Raw genomic sequence first — 20658 nt, forward strand, 5'->3', positions numbered from 1 at the left:
TGTTTGTTTAGTAAATCTGTGACCTAAAAGTGCTACAGTTAGTAAGTACATTACTGTGTTCTTCCTTGCTAGAAGTCAAGACTGAATTACAGGCTATTTTGGAGTTCCCAAACTTTGACTCTAACAGAAGAAAGGATGAGTGGGAAGACAGTATTTTAAACAGTCAGAAGGATAAGAGGAAATTATACCACAGTATCCTTTTCACTGCTGGGGAGCTTCCACCACTTTGTTTATATATATTTTCAATTATAGCACTGGCTATCTCCACTCAGGTAAAACTCTCAAGGAAGACTGATGGGATTTGATAGAAAAGAAATTAACCTAGAATTACAGGGTATAATGCTTATAATCTGTCTTTTGGCATAGAGTTGATCCGGGAAGTTAAGGGTAAGCCTTTGAGCAGATGTCTACTGTTCTCCAACTAGATCCTTACAGTAAGCCTACAGCTTAGACAGAGAAAAGTATCAAGATGCTGCTGTACCAGAGCCATCACTATTTCACCAGTGTAGTGCATAATACACAGCCTATATGGCTCTGAAACTCCAAAGGAATAAAAGTTTATGAGGACAAAGAAGGGACGATGTAATTTGGAAAATAAAAGGAAAACATATACTGAGAAAGGAATGGATGCTATTTTGTCAGGACAGGGTGGATGAAGCAAATACAAAAGCAGGAAAAATCTTGCCTTCTGAAAGAATAAGCAACGAGATTTTTATTCTTCAATTTTTTTGTATCTTTATTTAACTTCAAAGGGTCCATTACTGCTTCCCCCTCCAGGACTTGGTAAGCTGGTTTAAAAGATGCATTTTGGGTTTGTTCTACAGGAATAAACTCCCATCACATGAAATCTCTTACTCACAAAGGAATTTTTGCTTCCCAAGGCATCTTTGAGATGGTTATCAATAAATAACAGACAGCAACAAGCTAAACAGTCTGTTACCTACTTTTCCTTTCATCTGTTGGTGAAAAATCTGCACAAGCTACATACGACAGTGCCAGCAGAAGAAAACACCACTTGTTTCACTGAGACAGATGCATACTGCTAAATATAGATTTTACAGAACTGTTGGTTTCTAAGTTCATAAGACTCATTTCCACTGCTTCTCAGTGGCTCTTTCTCATCCCCCATGTCATTGTCTTTCATCTCTGCAAAATAGGCTGGAGAAGCTTTGCATTCATAGTGCCTGTCAAGAGATTTCAGGTGGATCAACATATGAAGAGCATAGGCAAGAACCAGCAGCAGAATCAGCGACATAACCAATCCCATAAGTATTGCTGGAGAGAAAAAGGATGCACAGTCCTTTGCATAGGCAAAATGTCCTTCTTGAATGTTAAAACCTTGAATCTACAAAGAGAATAAAAGGGTTCATATTAAATAAAGTATTTGCTGTCTTGGTTACCAACAACTTCATGAATTTGCTCCTGATGCCAGAAAGAATTTTTAATCTAATATCTACTTATTGCAAAAGTGTATCTATCAGTGCCAGCAGGAATTAACACTTAGAGTCTATCCAGGTCAGTCTTCTAGGAACCACCAGTTATTCTAATCCCCTTCATTCTGCTGCCCAAAGGATTTGCTGCTGTGTTTTAAACAAAATCTTCTATGATCAGTCTTGATAGCCCAGCCGTATTTAGTTGTAAGTGTGGTACCTTTCAAGTTAACGGTGCATTTCCAGTATCATTTGTTGAGAATCTCCAGAGTCTCTGTTTCAAACTGCATAAACTTCAAATGACAAACAAGGAAATATTCTCAATTGACTACCCTAATACTAGAACTCTGCAGTATATGACAGCAAATCAGCTAAAGTACTTGAAGTTGCACTCAACTATGGCCAATACCAGTAAGTTTTATTTGGGGCTTCAGTTCTAATTATCACATTGGCATTCAGGGAATTGACTGTCTGCTTCACTAGATTGGTCCATGGGCATTTATCTTTTGGTCAGAAAAGGGAGATATCTTTTCCCCCAGTTCCCTTTTTCAGCTCTTCATCCTCTATAATTTAGGTAACTAAAAGCAAGACACCATAGTCCAGTCATCTTAGGCTTCCTTATTGTCAAATGCAGAAAAATATGCAGTTTCAGAAGATGATTAATCTCATCTTGAAATAAGGAATTAAGATGAGTTAGAGGAATTATCCAGTGCTTTAGAGGCAGACTGGGCACAAGGTTAAAAATACTAAGGCATCAAAATTTAAGGGAGATGAATCCCATACATGGTGACTGATGTTGTTATTGATGCAGGGTTTGAGAGCCCAGCTCAGAGAGGTGTAACACTGAAACTTAAATACACTCCTCAAGCTAAAAGGGTTAAATTCACTCCTCAAGCTAAAGGGAAACCCAGGCAAGAGACTACAGAAAATCTATATGGCCCTTCATTTTCTTTGACAGGAAGATACGTATAATTTAAGTCTTCATTTCTATTCAATTTCTATTTCAAGTTCCATGGAGATCCTGTAAACTGTACATGGAAGGTCATTATACTTTCTTGGCAGTGAAGTACAAAATTTCCCACCAGTCTACCTATGGGATCCATCTGCCTTAATTCCATGACGTTACCTGGAAATCAATAAAAGTGACTTCCCAAAGCTTTGAAAGATCATTTGCAGAACTGGGTATGAGGAGTGCATCATATCTCTGCAGGCTGCTCACATGTTCACAGTGGTAGGAGTAAGTTGCTGGTGCATATATTCTGGTTGCATTAAACGTCGCTTGTATGGAGTGGTTGTAAAGAAGTTGCAGTCTGTGTAAACTGAACCAGTTCTGAACAGACAGCTGGTAATAGGTAGTTGTTAATAAAAATCTGAAAAGATTGTATGGGAAGAAAGGTGAGTAAGAAAACAAGTCTAACTAAGACTTCTAACTATTAAATTCACATGTTGAATAATCTTAGAAGACACACTGCTATTAAGAGAGTTTCATCCATTTATATCAGTGTGAGCTCCAGCTCCTTCTATTGAGTCTGGAAAGTTATTTGAGTTTCTTCATTGTTGCAGCTGAAGGAATTTGCTGCTCTCCCACACAGTGAGAGGAAACATGAGGGATTTTTCCTAAATGACTGCAAAAAGTCTATACGGAACACTGGTACTGTACATCCATCCGATATATGGAAAACTATTTATCAAGAAATGTTGTTTCCTTTGATTGCCAAGAAGCAAACATAAAGTAGGTCACAGTCTGATGCCTGAGCAGTCCACGCTGTCAGTTCTCACAGCAAAATTCCCAGCTGAATTGTAGCTAATTACCAAGGTTTAGCAAAAATCTAAGACATGGGAAGATTCTATTCAAGAGATGACCTGAACTCTTCTTGTGAATAGAAAAGTCAACATAGAAGAAATGCCTTAATAAAACAATGCAGACCTTGTTTGTAGAATGACAGACCCATTAAATGCAGTTCTGTCTGACAAATAACAGTTCTATCACATTATTTTTTGTTTACATAAATTCTCCCAAAACAAATTGCACAAGTTGCTGTATAACAATGGATATTAAGATGTAATATTTTCTTTATCATCTTTATCTTTTCTTTAAACCTGTAATGTCTTCTTTATCATATAAACTTACCTAATAACAAGTCCCTTTAGATTGCCAATGTCACCAAACTTCAGAGAAAGCCTAGGTCAAAAAGCAAGTAACATCAGGCTAGATAAAAACTTCAGAAATCTTAAGGAAAAAAAAGCAGCACAAAAGATTAAGCACAGTTATACACGGAGCCTTTTGCACAGTACACCTTTGAAGTCAGTAGAAAAAAAACCTGAAAGGATTAAATCTTCCTCCAGTGAAATCTGGTAGTTCAGCTGTTAATTTGAAAAAGACCTAGACCATCCAGAAAGAACAGAACTGTATGCTCAACTTTCAACATACTCCAATCCCGCTGCTTCCAACACCAGTTGACAATTATGTTAATTTGATCTGTGTTCTCCTTCTCAAGCCATATCTTAGTCATGAATCACTTCTGTATGTCATTAGAAAGTGTAAACCACCACATTATTCTCATCTTTTTAGATACTAGAGCATAAGAAATGCAGATGACATTTGAGTTCAAATTCCACACATGTGCATTATTAAAGCAATATAAATACACTGACTGAGGTAGCTCCACAAAGCTCATCTGTGGTGAGCATGGGCACATGAAGTTTACTAAACTGAAAGGCCCTAGCAGGTTAATTGTAAACTAATGTATACTCTACCACCCTTCTACCATCTCTGGAATTCATGCATTTTAGCACTGCCTGATTGAGTGGCATACATTTTTTTGGCTTAAGAATATTTTGCCTCTTAAAACCTCCATAATATATTCTCAGTGTTGACTAGTCAGTTAACTAGTTGACTAGTCAGTTAACTAGTCAGACTAAGTTAGAGACAAAACACAGTGAAACCATGCAGCATCTGAAAGACTTCCAAATCTAAATTCAAAGAAAAATAAAAAAAACCCACCACTAACCCTGTGATTTTATACGAGATCTAGACTTCTTGTACCTTGACACTGGTCCAATAAGCCAGGACACTGAATCTAGACTATCCCTTGCTTCACTACAAAGGGAAGTCATTGACAGTTGAGGATTAGACACAGAAAAATATGGCATTCAACTCAGTGGCCTGATCCAGAAGGTGGTGCATAAAAAAAACCCCACATTATTATATTCATCTAGCAAATGCATATGTGTTTGGTGTCAAATATTTTTCCCTGGCTCCAGCTACTTTGCATGGATTAGACAGTATAAACCAGCTTTAAAGCTAGCCTAAAGCCACAACAGAGTATTGTCTTCACAAAGAAGGCTGGAGAAGTGAGAAGTTTAAGGGACTTTTCTGTGGTGAGAAAAAAGGGGCAATGCATCATGTGAGCACTCAGCTATCAACTGGCATAATTTAGGTCAGTTCTTAAACCTGAGACTACAGAGTAACATTCAAACCAGTTTTTCCCTTTCTTCTCTGCTACAGTCAAACGCAAGTTGAGTGAAAATCTTACTCAAGACTTGTATTTGGCAATTACACTGAGGCTAATCCTGACTCATGAGCCCAGATTACCCATTTTCCTATCCATAGAGCATGATTTCTACACACAGGGACCTCCATGGGTATTTAGATGCTGTCAGTGGCAATGAATGGATACTTGAAACGTACAGTTTCTAATGACTTGATACTTGGAACCCAGCAGAGAAGCCACAGACCTGTTCACGCAACCTGTCAAATGTCCTGACAAATCCCTCCTAGCAAGAGCTCAGAATAAGCCAGGCCTTTCTTGGTAAGGATTCTGGAGCACATTCAAAGGGCAGGAGTCAGTGGGACTAGTATTTCTCAGTGTATCCCAAATAGGCAAAGAACAGAACGTACAAGAAAGCATAACCATTGGGAAGGGGTAGCATTTTCCTCTCTCTTTCCACAGAACAGAGGAGAAAAGGCCCAATAGTCACAGTGTATCTCTTGACCCTGGAAAAAAAATGCCAGCTTCAGCTGCAAACTAAGTATCAAGATCCTGCCTGCCTTTAGCAGCTGTGTCCCCAGTTCAAGGCTACTCAGAAAACTGGGAAAAACAAAGAGAAGGATCAGAAGACATGGCAGGTAAGATGGCACTGGATCCACAGATTTTGAGATCAAACCTCAGATATGATGAAACACTGATAAAAAGGCATGCCAAGGGTATGCTGTAGAGTAGCTCTGCTCCCTGACTCTTCCTGTAGCTTTTTAAATGAATAATGTGTTCTATAAATTCTCAAATATCTTCCAACATAATGCATCAAGCAGAATATACAGACCTGTGCAGCTAAGACACATGCAGCCACTCACTCACTCTGCTCTCCCTACCCCACAGCAGGACAGGGGAGAGAAGAGGAAGAGCAAAAGAGACAGAACGCATGGGTCAAGATAGTTTAATAATTGGAGGAAAGAGGGGAAAAAAAAGTCCAAAGTTTTGCAAGGGCAGACACTGACCATCTCCCACGAACAGACCAATGCCCAGCGAATCTCTCAGCAACAGCCACCCTGGAAGACATAATCCCTACACATTTCTTCTTCCTTTACCCCAATTCTTTTGCTGAGCGTGACGTTATATGGCAGGGAATATAACTTTGGCCAGCTTGGGTCAGCTGTCCAGGCACTGTCCCTTTCCAGACTCTTGCTAACCTCAACCTACTCAATGTGGGGCAGAGTGACAGAGAAAGCCTGGACACTGTGCAAGCACAGCTCAGCAAGAGCCAAAACACTGGTGTGTTATCAACACTGTTTTAGCCACAAACCTGAAACGCAAGAGAATTACCTCCCTCCCAGCCAAAGCCAGGACAAGTCCTTATTTCTTAGAACTCTCTATTTACAGAATGAAGCATGCACTACTGTAACCAGACTGCAGAGGTACCTGTGACAGTTATGTAGACAGAGTAGCCTGCTCAAATCTAACAGTCTCCAAACAGCAGCTCCAGTAGAAGCTTGCAGCCCACCACTGCACTATCTTTCTGATTTTTCAAGCCAACTACAAAACTATACTTTGTGTTTTGAAATCCTTACTTTTGCATATTTTCTATTAGGTTACAATCATTATTAATAAGACTATTTCTGAATTGAAGACTGGAAGAATGTTTGTTAAATTACTACTTTTTATTTTTAAAATAATGCTATTCCATTCTCTACCTGTCTGTCAAAACGTAGTGCTGGATTAGTTCACATGCTGATTATGTAAAATCCAGAATGTCTCAAATATTATGATGCCATGGGGAGAAAACCTGGCTTCTTTTTCCATTATACTTTTAGCTTTCTTGTAACCTCACTAATATTTCTGTGCACATTGGGTTATCCTTCACATACATATAAACAGAAAGAGGTTATACCTGCTTTCTCTGGAAATGCCTTTAGATGTACAGGTGAAACTGCTGGGTTTGGTCATATTATTTTTTATTGTTTTGTGTCATTACAGATTTAAACACCATTTATGGAGTAGACTCAGCGCTCATGTTCAGCACATGGCCAGTTAGGTATCCATCTCCTAATTTTTAGACTCTTGCCTACCAGACTGGAATCAATGACCTGGCATTAGAAATGAATCCAGCCAGCACACTACATGGAGGGAAAGAAGTGGTCAAGTACATGACAAAGGAAATAAAAAAAAATACATGCTTCTGTAGTACAGCCACAGGATTGGAGGATTTTAGATCTTTAGGTTACTATACAGCTCTCACTCAGGTTTAGCAGGAGCAAAGCTGCTAAATGCTGTTCATGCTGAAGAAATTCATGACAGACTGGGATGTACAGTTCAAGTTTTCGGAGACCTTTCAGCAAACCTGTAGTGAATTCACTCTTTGGTTCCAGAACTCACAGGTCACATCCTGGGACTTGGGGCTACCTAACTCTGTTCCTAAATGCACATCTGCATCTTGTACTAATGGTTTACATTATTGCTGGCACACATCCTATGAAGGGATAAGTAGTCATGCACAGCCAGCCCCTAAGCCCCTATATTCAGCCTAGGATACACGATTCAATCTCTGAAGCAGCCATGTAAGACAGATGGAGACTAGAGATCAACAGCTTCAGCCTCGTAGGCACTAAAGAGCAAAACTGGCTGGTCACAAGGATTGACTACTCCACTGCAAGGGATTAAGACAGCTATGGACATCCATGTGTCCCATGAAAGACTGGTCTGAAAGTATATAACCCTTGCTGCCCTGCTGCCTGCAATGTCAGGACATTATAGGAAGGAGTTGGCCCCTGGGGCTCTACACCACATAATACAAGATCTGTTTCCTTCAGTATGTATTTACTAGACTTGGTATTTGGTACTGGTTCCATCGGCAGAGTAGAAAGCCACCTTACATTGCATTGTCTTCACTGCAGTTTGAATCTCCAATATCCACTGTTGCATGGACACCAAATGTCTTCTCCGTCAAATCCAGCTGCGTGTGGTTTTCAAACTTAATCATGATCCTCTTGGCCCAGAAGAGAATGCAGGGGGTGCCATTAACCGTGACGTTGAGAGGGCTGTAGTGGCTGTGGGTGAACGGCCTCCAGGATGCTCTTTCCCACTGTCCTTTCCTGCTCAAATTGTAGCTGACAACCTGATTGACCGCATAAAAGATTAGCATCAGAAGATGTGTATTTCAGGAGTTACTCTCAATCCTACCGGAATACAGGAGGCCAGAACTTGGTGAGCATCTGTGGAGCCAGTTCTCAGTCGTGGCAGTACTGAACTGAGGAAGCAGAGAAATCCCTGGCTAACCCCTTCCCACCATGGGAATGGCTCCATACAGACCTCTAGCTCCAGCAAAACTGGCCAGAGAGACAATATGAGTTATATTTATCCTACTAGGGTAGTATCACTGGGGCAAACCACATTCTCAGCATGGTCCCATCTCACCCCAGCACACTGTAGAGCTGCCCAGTATAAAAAGTTTAAGCAAAGATAGATGCTCACAAGGTGCTCACCCTAGCAGAAGACTCTCTAGGACACCTGTAAGAATTAATTCAACACAGCAAAGTAGACTCAGCTTGGGCCAAGGACACAGCCTACCATGCTGAAAGCACACTAGGCAGCTGTCCAGGTGAAAAAAAAATGTCCAAGTCTACATCTACCTGCAGATAGTTTGGTTCCTGATGGCTTTAAAATCGGGAAAATGCCTGCTGCCGAACAGGATGGCTCAGTATGGGTCCCTGCCTTCGCAAAATCAGTCATTCACAAGATGAAACCTGGAGACTGCAGCTTCCATGTCATCTGTAGACATTAGATAAATGCTATCCCTTCTAAGACAAATTTCATAGCAAAAGGAGGACAATTTGGCTGTCGGGCAATATAATTTGAGACAGTGAGTTAGGGTTCAGAAAGGACTTAAATATCCGTCATTTCCTTATTTAAAACTAAAATTTCCAGAGACCATGTCTTTTCCATCTACACATATGTCCTCTCTGAATATAACATATACAATGTCTGCATGGCTATTTTGCATGTCATATGATTAAGCAAGTTCAAATCATGTACAAACAAGAGAGTTGTTTTGAGTCCCAGTCATAAACAGCATCTACCAGGCTCTGGAACGGATACGGTTAAGCCCCAAAGCTTTGTTTTGGCTTAAAGAGAGATTTTGTTGTTGTTGTTGTTCAGATTAGCGAATCATATCTCCCAGCTCAGACCCTGAAAGACCCCTTTTGATACTTGACCTTACATACGGCGCAAAACTGCTTTAGGATTAAAATTAGTAAATACTCACAGGAACAAGCTGAAAGCAAGGTAGGATCATGGTCAGAAAACGTGACACAACAGCCAGCAAAAAACATTGACTATGACTGTCATTTGTATAAATGGTAACGCTGACTTCTCAGAAGTACAGATGAGAGAGATTTAATCAACAGATTATTTACATTAGATTGCATCACTTGCAGGGTTTTTGGTAAGGAAGCCTTTTATGTTCAGTTTTTGACAAGACCTACAGGCTGAACTCTGGAAAAACTCCCACCAAATTTAAATAATTGGCAGTTTTGCTTCAGCTATTCTTTAAGTACCAGGTGATATAAGCAAAATATTGGCTGCAGCAGTCAAATGGCATTGTTCAGCATATGGATGATAGGATCTGGATCTTTCAGTAAGACCCTGCACCCAAACCCACTGCCAGTCAGCACCAGTGATGTCAACTGAAGTCTCACCTCACTTCCCAGAAAAGCAGAAGATATCTTGTACAGCAGGTGGTGAATCAGCACCACATCACAATGATTTAGAGTTTTGTTGGCTGTTTCTTGTAAACAATGTATTATTTAATTCAATAATGCAAATGAAAATATCTAAATGTGCTATGAAAAAACTTTACAGATTCAGTGCTTCAAACATTACCTGTGTAATTGCTGCTTGATTTACATTAAATTTTGGCTTCACACCACCGTCATAACGTCGACCTGCAGAAGAAAGTGAGTTATTAGCCTACAAAGAAAACATGCAATCACTTACAAAAGCATAATCTTGAACGTTCTTATGAAAACAATAATTACCGCTGCACAAAATGTGTACTTCAGAATACCTGCTTTTCTTTTGGAAAATATTTGACTTGGTGCGAATATTGCCTTCAATACATGCATTTTCTAGTTTACTTCACCTTACTCATACAACAAGGTTCCTCTTCTTTTCATTGAACTTCTTCCCACCCTTACTGGGAAGAACTCCAGTGCCCAAAAATAAGAGCATTCAGTCTATACATGTATTTATTCGTCCCAAATACACTTAACAAAAGCTTCTTTTTTCTTCATAGAGCAAACTCTATTGTCAAAGGGTGTGTTGAATTGCATGGCAAAAGTGTGTTAACTATGGGTGGGAATTTCTTTCCTTGTACTGGCCAGAGATGGGAAGCTGTGACAAATAACCTGACAGCCCAACTGTTTCCCAGGAGAATGAAGTTTCTCAGATGACAGATCATTTCATGGCCACTCTCACAGCTCCATCTTCAAACATTTAACTCTGTTTTCATTCAATTTAAAAAAAAAAAAAAAAGAGTTAATATTTCTTTCTTTCTTCCACATTCTCACTGCATCTCAGAGTCAGTCAGTAAATTATTATTTTAACCAGGCAAATCCTTTAAAGGATATTTGTTAAAGAGGGATGTGCTTTAACAAAACATTTGACAGAAGAGTCATAATGCCAACAGAAGAAGCATCTGGGAATGAAGATCCTTTACAGCCACACTAACAGAGCCAGTATCCAGGGATTCAGCCCACTGAAAGCCTTACCATTTCCTTGCAGAGAATCTTGATCTGAAAATGCACGTGAGCTAGAAGAGAGGAGAAAAACGTTTACTGCACAGCATCTGGATTTAAAGTCTGCAGCAAGTTTACTGGGGACAGCTCCTATTCCTGCTTAATTCAATAAAACGTTCAAAACGTAACTCAGATCCTTGGCTGGTTAATGTCACAGGGACAGGGCAAATTAATCCCAAATCGAGTGTACCCAGGATAAAAATGGCTCATTTTCAGAGATCCCTCAGGTGGGTCACCTCCACCAGGCATTCTCATATCCTTATCATATTGACTAAAGTCTTCTCTAACCTTCTTGTTCCATGTGACATGAGTTTTGGGTTAGAGACTGAACCAGTTCCAGCCCACAAGCCAGGGAACAAAAGGATAGCACTGCACCATCCTCAGCCCTCAGTGAGTTTCAGAGGAAACACGCTGAATTCCTCCAGAAGAGAGCAAATGCACTAGGCTAGTATGCCTTGAGCCCAGATTTACAGCCATCTAAAGATAGTTGAATGGTTCCAAGCGTTCCTAAATCTCATGGAAGTCAGCTGCAAGGTAGGGCATAAGTGAAGCACATTTCAAGTGACAACTATCAGGCTTGTGAAATTTTCAGCCTTTGATTTCCTTCTTTGGTATGATTTAGGGACAAGTCTTCAGCTGGTGTAAGTATGATCTGCCTTCCTGAACTACAGAATCAAGCCCAGCAGATTCACATATATCACCAAAGACCTATAAGATCAAAGTCCAAGAAACCAGGCTCTCCCTTAGGACCAGACTCCACTCCTTGAGTCACAGGAACACCTTCCTGCCCCCTCCACACCACGGCAGCTTCCTAGGGACCTGCAGCCCCCTACATGGATTGATCTACTGATCTGATGACATGTGCCCTCTTCTCAAGCCTGCTGTCAGCACTCCCCAGCCTGTGAACACATCAGCAGCCCCACACTCACAGCCGAGTGTCATCCCAGAGACTCTGTACACCCTGCCCAGCTTCTGCCCACACAGTGCTTCCAGGTCATAAGCAATGGTGGGGACAGACCTGCCTCACAGCCACTTCACATGGAAATACACTTCTATCTTTTCTTGCCTTTTTCTTATCACCTTTCCAATCCACCACAAAATCAAAACACTTGAAAAGATATACACAAAGACTAGCATATAAGGTCTAGGAGTTAAAACAGTTTTCAGTATTTATGTGTAAATTGTACCATAAGGTATTTGAATTGCAGAGTCAAGCCTTGGACTCGCTGGGGAGCCCTTGAACATCTGGGTGAACCCTCTCCCCGATGGACTCCCTGGGTAGGAGGATCTGTGCTACCCAACAGGATGTACTGCAGGAGCGATGCCAATGTAATTCCCATTGTGGCATCCTTAATGGCAAATAAGAGTCTGAACAATGTAACACCACCAAAGGAGAAACGTGGGATGGCTTAGAGCCTGCCCTGCTTGCTGCCATGCCCTTGCAGCTCTGGCAGTCAGAGAGTTTGATCACACTGAACCTGGCTTGCCTGAAACCCTTGGTAATGTTACCAGCCTCACCAAAGCACAGATTTCACACTCAATGTCTTGTTTGCACTTGAGGTTCAGGAGGGCAGGAGGCTCTTCTGATCAGTGTCTCTCCAGTGAGAATGTCCTTTTGCAGGCATACTCTCTGCTGCCACAAATAGATCTCTTGTGTCCCCTTGCAAACTCCTCAAACCCAGAAGGCAAAACAGATAAAAGTGAAGCAGAGTCTGTATTCCAGCTTGTCATTTTGCTGACAAACACCGGGTCTGATGAGCAGCTTTGCTCCAGACCATCAGGCAGGCTGCTCGGTCTCTTCAGCAGCCAGGGCAATAAAGCAGTAGACGGTCTCCAGAGAAAAGGTAACACAGCACAAAAAGACTGCGATCTGAGCTGAAAGATCCTTAAAAAGATCTTACGTTCAAAAAAGTTCAATGTAGATAACACTGTTTAAAACCAGTCTGGCAGCTCTATTTACGTATAGTGAGACCAACTTTCTCCTCAGTCGTAGCTGTTAAATCCCAGTGACTTCAAGAAGGCCATGCACTTTCAGAGTGGGTCCCACCTTCACCTTGGTGCCAGGCTTAGTGCTGGGCTGAGGTCTTCAAGCAGCTCAAAGGTCTTGTGCCAACAGCGGCCAGCCTTCAGAAATGAGTGGAAATAATCCTTATTTTGTCAGACAGGTAACAAAAGACATGACCAAAATGGACCAAAACTTGTTTTCTTACTCAGGCAAAACTCCCTCTTAGGTTGTTTAATGATTAGGAACATGGGTTTTGTGATTTGATGCTGCCTTATTTTTCTTTTCTAGTCTTCTTTCATGACAGAATGTGCCTTGAGGCTGGAAAGGGCAATTTTGGGGCATTTTTTTCATTATAATAGCTACAAAAATGAGGCACACCAAAAGGAAATTAATGTCAATTATTTAGTTATACAAACTATAGTCATATTTAGTTGTACCTTTACATATTTAGTTACGCTTAGTTATAATTTTAGCTCCTCCCTAAATACATAACTAAAAGCTCATAGCCCATTACTCCAGTTTGGAAATCACCATGCTGTAATGTGCAGACTAAAACATTGGGATAAGAAGAGAGTGGTGTAAAATTGTGTGATTCATTTAATTCCCTCACTGGACTTGAAAGGTTTTTATACTGTTCTGGGAAGAGGAAGGGTTATTTGTGTTTTCATGACTGTCAATTACCAAAAAAAAAAAAAAAATCATTATTTAGCTTCCCATCTGGACTAAGGCTAATACCATGGTCATGCCAATTATAACACCTTGAGGAATGCTCATTGATAGGCAACATCAAGCCTTGAGGAGAGCATACAACAAATATATGAGGCATAACTCATTGCGAATGCCCCCATGGGCTTACATCCTGAGCAGAACAATTATAACCGGCCTCCACACAGCCTGCGGATGCAGGTTGGGAGCTCGTGACAATGCAGTTGGACTCCTCTGCACCACATGTAAAACCACAGCAACGCGCAGCCATGCTGCTCCAGAAGGAATGTCAAGTTTCTGCTCTCAGCATGAAGATACTCAAATATAGATGAATGTGCACCACTAATGAAATATTCACAATGTCATGGGAAATGAAGTGGAGAGAGCAACCCAGCAGCCACCGGTAAGTACCACAGTATGACAAATACAATCAGCCAGATGGCAGGCCCACTTGGGAGGCAGGCGGAAGCATGGGCGTGGAGCAACTCCACCCAGGTACTCCTGCTCGTTACTCTGTTTATTAGCAATGCTGGCTGCCCTCTTCGCTCCTGCACAGTGCGTGCAGCCCTGTTACAGAAAGGAGAGGGAACTCCATCACGGCAAGGCTTGGAGTCTTTGCTTTGTCTTACTAAAGCCAGATCGCTATGACACGGACAGTCTATCAGTGGCGTAAGGGGAGGATCGCCTCCCGGTTTCTGAGCAATCATGAGTTAATGTGGATGTTATTGGGTCTGTCAGCTGCCTGTGACACTCATAACCCTGAGGTGCCCCAGAAGTGTGTGATCTGTGACAGGAATGGATGGACTTCAATAGCGATCCTGCTGTCAAATCAGGCAAGCTGGAGAATTCACAGGTGATCTCTGGCAGTGAGGCCCTTTTGCCCTCAGCTGGAGTATATTTCATAGACCAAAAACATTGAAAGAAAAAACAGGAAAATAACAACCGATTAAAAATATGTATTCTTTTCTGTGTATAAAAATGTTAACTACGTGTATAAGAGACAGGAAACTAGCCAGCCCTAGAGCCTTCTCTACTGCCTGCAAAACTATCAGCAAACAGTGGTTAGACCTGCAAATCAGTGACAGCAAATAATTTTTAGCACACTGAATTAGAGACTAAACTTTTAAATTTATAATTTTTTTCAGCCACTCTACCCTAAAACTTGAAATTCAGTTGCACACATGGTATGTGATTTGATGACTAATATTCTTCCTTACCAATTCATAAGTAACTAGCCCAGATACACCCATATATTGTATGTTTACCATACCAAGTATGTCAGGAACTCACATGAAATTGGATTAGTCCTAATACAAAGCACTGGGATGACTAATCACTATGTAAAACCCAATTAAATAAGATTATAAGTATAAAGAAGCGTAAATTCCCTCTTATCAGATGACATTATCCACCTGCATAAGATAACCGAGTCTGGCTTGTTTGTCTGAAAAAGTTCATACAGACTCCAGCCCTTGAAGACTCTCACGTGAGTAGCCTTTTGTCCACCCAAACGAGCTGTGTGAATAAGCCTGGCACTCAGCAGTGATCGAGTGTGAAGGCCACAGACAGTTTTCAGGCCATCAGGTTAAGGGAAGCCATATTCACACCACCTTTTACTCTTCATATTGCCGCTCTGACAAACTGCATCAGATGACAAAATGCACTCTACTCCAGTATTTCGATTACTGCAGAATGATCAGTCTAATACTAATATTGTCCAGCTGCAGACTGCCTCACTGGCTGCTGAACTAGTTTCAATTAATTTATGAAGCATTTAGTTGGAAAATAACATGTGAACTTTCAAACGCACTAAAAACAAAGTTATGATGAAAGGTGATCAATGCTTGCTGAGGTCTGGGTAGCAATGAACTGGTTGTTGTCGCAGGGACACTGGTCATAAGTAATTTCAATGAAGTTATTAAAATTACAAATGTGTAAGCCTGGGAGCTCAGATTCAGGGCAAAAGCTAGTTCCTTCTAAGAAACATCATATCAAAAAATGTTAAGTTCTAAATGTATGTGTTTAAGTTCTACCATTAAGAAATATCTACAAAGCCCATGACTCCTATAGTTTTTAAATTTTAAGTATTGTGTGTCATATTTTGCTAGCCTCGTGGTTTTTGCCACAGGAAGACAGATTTACATAATTATTTTACAATGTACTGATTACTGGGGTTCGATCTGCACTTTAACGGATGTCCGATAAGAACTGGATCAGAATGCCAAGATACTCAAGCTTTCATTTTTAATATAAAAAATGAAATTGAGCTCATAGAACTTCTAGCAGATTAATGCTGTGCAGGCATGATCCCACCTCCACGGAATGCAAAGGCAAAATCCCCATTCAATTCACTGGCATCAAGATCGTAACTTAATTTAATATTTATTGTAATAAAGTTCATGTAACGCTGCTTGTTCTCTCTCAGATTTTGATCTGATTGCAGAAGAGTGCAATTATACTAAGAAGACACTAACACATCTGAAAACTGGCAGAGAAGAACAGCAAGCTATTTAAATGAAAACATATTGTAGTATTTATTGGTAACTGAGTACCAGATCTCTTAATACAAGCTTAAGCAAATCACCACGTATTCTTCTTGCCTTAAATGCACAGATTTTACTGCCAGCTGTGACCTTCATCAGCATATTTGATCTGTGTGTTATTAGTGACTTTGGGGCATGATTCAACTAATACAGTTTAGGCTATTTTCACTTTTGTAATGCTTGGCTCTAGAAAGTCCTCTCTTTTGGCTCCTTGATTTGGGCTTCCTGTTTATATTTCATTAGAGAATGAAATAGCACCAAAAAATGATAAATCTAAATATACAGTAATTTCATAAGTTTAATATTTCTCTGCAATATTGAATTCATGCTTCAAATATTCATTCTATGGAAGTAGAATATTTTAGCACCTATGTTGCTTGGAGTAGTTTTCACACCCTTGCTGTTATTCTATTTATAACTCTTTTTACACAGACCAGGGAAAGTCAGTGTAAGAGCCATTAAAATGTAATGCAAGACATATGCCCAGAAAACACTCATTTTAAAATAATTTTTAGTATTTTTTCTAAAAATGTTTTAAAGTTACATTTTAAACGCACCACGCGCATTACTTTGAAGTAATTCATTTCTGTATTAGCCCCAGGTGTTTTCAAACCTGAAAAGAAAATTAAAACCGTGTCCTAACATTCTAAACTGCGATTGAATCCGCTTCCACACAGCACAAATGACCATATTACAACATTTACAACATGCACTCAACTCCAGCAATTTGTCGATACACACACTCAATTACCAACCTGCCATCCACTGTCGCAATTATTTGCTCCACAGGCACCGTGAATCCCACACACACAAAAAGCAGTAGGAACCTAACGACAGTGTTTCTCTCCATTGAGAAGAGAGTCAGTCCCTCCACACCCAGCACATCTGCTCCTCTGGTCCAGCGGGCAGCCGGGCACCCGCGCTCTGCCTGGCAGTGTGACAGGCAGCAGATCCAGCCAATCGCGGGGAGGATTCGCCACTCCATCACTGCATCTGTACCCACGGGAGAAATTCTCCGTGTGCTCAGATTTATTCTGACAGCGGACACCTACCGCTGGCACGTTCCAGCTTCCCTGTGAATTAAAGATTACACCTTCTGGGGAAATTGTGCCAGGATGTGAGATATGTGATAAGGAAAAAAGAAATAAAATCAGATGGTCTTTCCAGGCTCTAAAATCACACTGAAGAGCACTTCTCATCTGTACTCAACCTTAACCTTAAAGAAAGGTGGAGGTGCTGTTTCCAAACAGTTCTGAAATTTCTCTTTCTGTATGATAACCAGAGAAATAATTACATGTTTTAAAGTCTTACAATACCTTCCGAGTAACAGTATTATCCCCATTTTGCAGATGTGAAAGCAGACACAGCAGGCTTAGAAGTCAAAGATTTGGAAGTGGTTTCCTTTCTTCAGCACTAATTCAGTTTGTGAGTGTCCAGTTTTCTACCTCAATTGTTTGTATACTTACGGATAACTCTAAACTATAGACCACGGTTGTTACATGCCCACAGAATTACAGTGCCTCTCTTTCTGGACTGCCAGGCCAAAACAACAAGGTGCATACACATCACTGTGAATACATCAGGTTGGTTCTGGCATGGGTCATTCCCAAAAGATACGTGAGTCGCAGGCACTGGCACCTCTTCTGCAGACCCTCTGTCCTCATCAGCCTTCTCAGAATACTCATCAGCTGTGCTCGTGATGTCAAAGAAGAGGACAAGGCACATGAGCTGACTCCTCAAACCCTATGATCCATGTGCACTCTCCGCACATTGCTCGCTAACTGCACTTTGCACTCAAAGTGTCTGCAGGGGACCAGGAAAGCTGAAATCAGGATACTCACTGGTGGACCAGGTGTAACAACAGGGCTCTGCAGCGCACTCATGTGCAGTCTGGCCACCTCTGTGAACACAGCCGTGGATCTGTGACCAGCCCGGAGGGAACTCCTGGGCCCAGGCAGAAATGGGTTCCTGGTACCCACCTTCAGCATGGGCAGCTCACTCTGCTGTGTGAGGAAGCTCGGACCAGCACTTGGCCGACATTTAGACACAGTGTGTCCCTCTACACTTAAATATCAGACAGGACGTATCTATGTACACAAATACCCCCCACACACCCACTGCTTTCTTGCTCAGCAGCTGACATCAGCTACCTGCTAATGTGATCACACAGTAAGCCCTACTTCCCTGATTAAGAGCTCCAGTCTATTGCATTCCAGATATAAGACAAAGATAGAGGCTTTAGCATCATAACTATTAAAAAGGATTTACCATCTTAACTCATTTTCTTTCAGTGATACAGAGAGTATTTACTAATCTTAAAAATGTCTCAACAGCTTGTCCTCGGTAGTACTGCTTCTATCCAATTTAAGGAGGAATCCAGATACTTTGTGAGAATCCCAGCTTGAAAGATGAGATAAGGGAATGTAGTGATAAACAAGTACCAGCTGAAAATAATTCTAAGTTTTCTGTGAAGCGCCAGAAATGTATGAGGCTAAACTTAGAATAATTACACCAGTACAGAGACATGGCTCAGCTGAAAATTTTAAGCAGCCCTAGGAAGAGGCAGAAGTGTCACACACTCTTCTAAAAACTGTGAAGCCACTAATGTCACTGGCCAGTTAAATGTTTCAGTACTCCTGACCCATAGTCCCTCCTAAGTAAGTGGGGGGAAAAAGGCACAGAGAGGCTTTCTGATGGTGCCTTGAGATTTCATTCATGTGCTGCTATTTTCTACACTCTATTTTCTTCATCAGCACGGCAGCAAAAGCTAAGAAATAAAAACGCTGAAATACAAACCAGTAAGGCACAAATTAACAAATAACTTGTCCTTTGAGGGCAGAGAAAGGGAGAGAAAGTAGTATAAACAACACATGGCAGGCCACAGCTGAAGTCAGTACAGGCGGAACACAAGATAAACGTCCTGTTGTCCATTCTGTGACAACAGAATGTATCTTTAATTGTACTTCCAGTCTGCCTGTTTCCACAGTGCTACCAATTTCTAAAGCGAACCTGCCTTCTCAGACCACTGTTTCACCCAGTCAAAGAGGGGAAAAGTACAGTCAATTTGCTCAGCAACAAAGGGGGGGTTTGCAGACCCAAGAAAACATGTAATGCCAAACTGTCAACATAGGTTAAACCAGTATAAATCAGTGAAAATATACTGACTTTCTCACTATACACTGATGATATGGGTTTTGGTAGTAATTCACTAATCAGCTATCATTATCTGAAATAACGGTAGACACAAAGAGCATGAAGAAAAGTCTTCCCTTACATCTTGACATTTAATAACAACAACAACAATATTAAACATGTGATACAGTTCTTAAAAATTTTGCTTTTTTAAGACGTTCAAGCATAAACAGACTCACATGGTATCTAAAAAGAAATCAGATCCACTGAAAGCAAAGAAGTCATCCTAAGCTTTATTTCATTCTGGTGAAGAATGATGACATCTCTGCATTACGGAGTTTAAAAAGAAAACTTGAATGCAGCCTTGCATGCAGTAGCCCTGACAAGGGAATGATTAGATGAGCTCTTGTGATTCTGTTGACGAATCACTGTTGTACATTTGCCTGTTTTATGTTGAAGTCAACCAAACAACGCCTGCTTGGCCACATGATTCAGCTACATTCATACACAGCGGACAAAGGGTGAACAGAGGGTCATGGGCAAAGCCCACACACTGTTTTATGTAACACACGAGGTCACATTCAACTCCATAAAGGCATATGATGAACCTCCTGCAGGACAAAGACAGTGGGAAGCCAACAGCTTTCTTTACATCCTGTAAGATGGGCTATGGTGGGCTAAAAGGGGCCAATATTCCAAGTAAGAGGATTAAACCGCTGTTTATCATTTTTTTTTGCCCTCTGAACTCATCTTCTGACGACAAAGCAGCTCCCATTTTAGTTGTTTTTTACTTAGTATCACAGCAGTCCAGACATGTCCACCACCAGGGAGGAGGCACAGCAGGAGATCATACTGTACTTTAAACACTGCTCTTTTTTTGGATCTACCGCACAGAAAAGGTAGTTAAGCAAGCAGCTGGCATTATATTCAGCATAAGGTTTCACAGTTTTGTGAGGTTTGTGAAGCAAACAATCAGAGACTGATAGGTTAGCCAGTCAGTATTGCTGGCACCCCACACATCCCCAAATGTGTCATCAGAGCCCAGCAAACCTCCTGTCAAACAGAATGATTACAGAAACACTGATGGAGACCCTGAGGTGACAGCTGTTCTGCCTGATGCTGCTGTAATGATTATACACAGACTGAGTTTGTATGCAATGAATGAGACTTCAGACGTAATTTTAAACACGGATAACCTATCTCTTTGGCTAGCATCTCCTCAGGCAGACAACGGCACAATCATTTTCAACACAGTTTATAGTTACCTTCAGATGATGGATCAGGTCACCATGAACTGAGCAGCTTTCTAAAATAACATGTCTCAAAGTATGAGCTTCAGCCACTGTGTAAGGTACTAGCACCTAATATATCATTACTAATTTTTACTTTGAGACATGCATTGTTCCTCTGATTCAGATATATTCACAGTGCAACAGAAGTATGGACAGAAAACTGGCCTTAAAGTATAGAAAAAGCTTGTCTCTGTTCCAACAAAATCCTCTCTCTGGGCAACTAATTTGCTTGCAGGCCTTCCAGCCTTCACCTCCACCACAC

The 20658-nt window shown here is 41.0% G+C and overlaps 1 protein-coding gene across 1 annotated transcript; it reads right to left on the reverse strand.

Annotated features, from left to right (window-relative positions):
* Positions 1–779: 779 nt before the first annotated feature.
* On the reverse strand, positions 780–16830 carry LOC141918347 (V-type proton ATPase subunit S1-like protein). Its single transcript, XM_074812702.1, has 7 exons — positions 16728–16830; positions 10693–10733; positions 9806–9867; positions 7801–8042; positions 3562–3612; positions 2557–2800; positions 780–1345 (listed from the first exon to the last, which is right to left on the reverse strand). Exons 1-7 carry the CDS (start codon positions 16820–16822, stop codon positions 1043–1045), a joined length of 1038 nt encoding a protein of 345 aa, XP_074668803.1. The 5' UTR covers positions 16823–16830; the 3' UTR covers positions 780–1042.
* Positions 16831–20658: the final 3828 nt, after the last annotated feature.

The sequence above is a fragment of the Strix aluco genome, chromosome Z (genome assembly GCF_031877795.1).
Source record: "Strix aluco isolate bStrAlu1 chromosome Z, bStrAlu1.hap1, whole genome shotgun sequence".
Lineage (NCBI taxonomy): Eukaryota > Metazoa > Chordata > Aves > Strigiformes > Strigidae > Strix > Strix aluco.

What these genes read in the sequence shown, in the direction of transcription:
- LOC141918347 (XM_074812702.1), bottom strand. Translation starts at nt 16,822, where the DNA reads ATGGAGAGAAACACTGTCGTTAGGTTCCTACTGCTTTTTGTGTGTGTG. An exon ending in ATTGCGACAGTGGATGGCAG is followed by an intron (nt 10,734 to 16,727) that starts GTTGGTAATTGA and finishes CCTCTCTTCTAG; the next exon opens with CTCACGTGCATTTTCAGATC. An exon ending in ATCAAGCAGCAATTACACAG is followed by an intron (nt 8,043 to 9,805) that starts GTAATGTTTGAA and finishes GCGGTCAATCAG; the next exon opens with GTTGTCAGCTACAATTTGAG.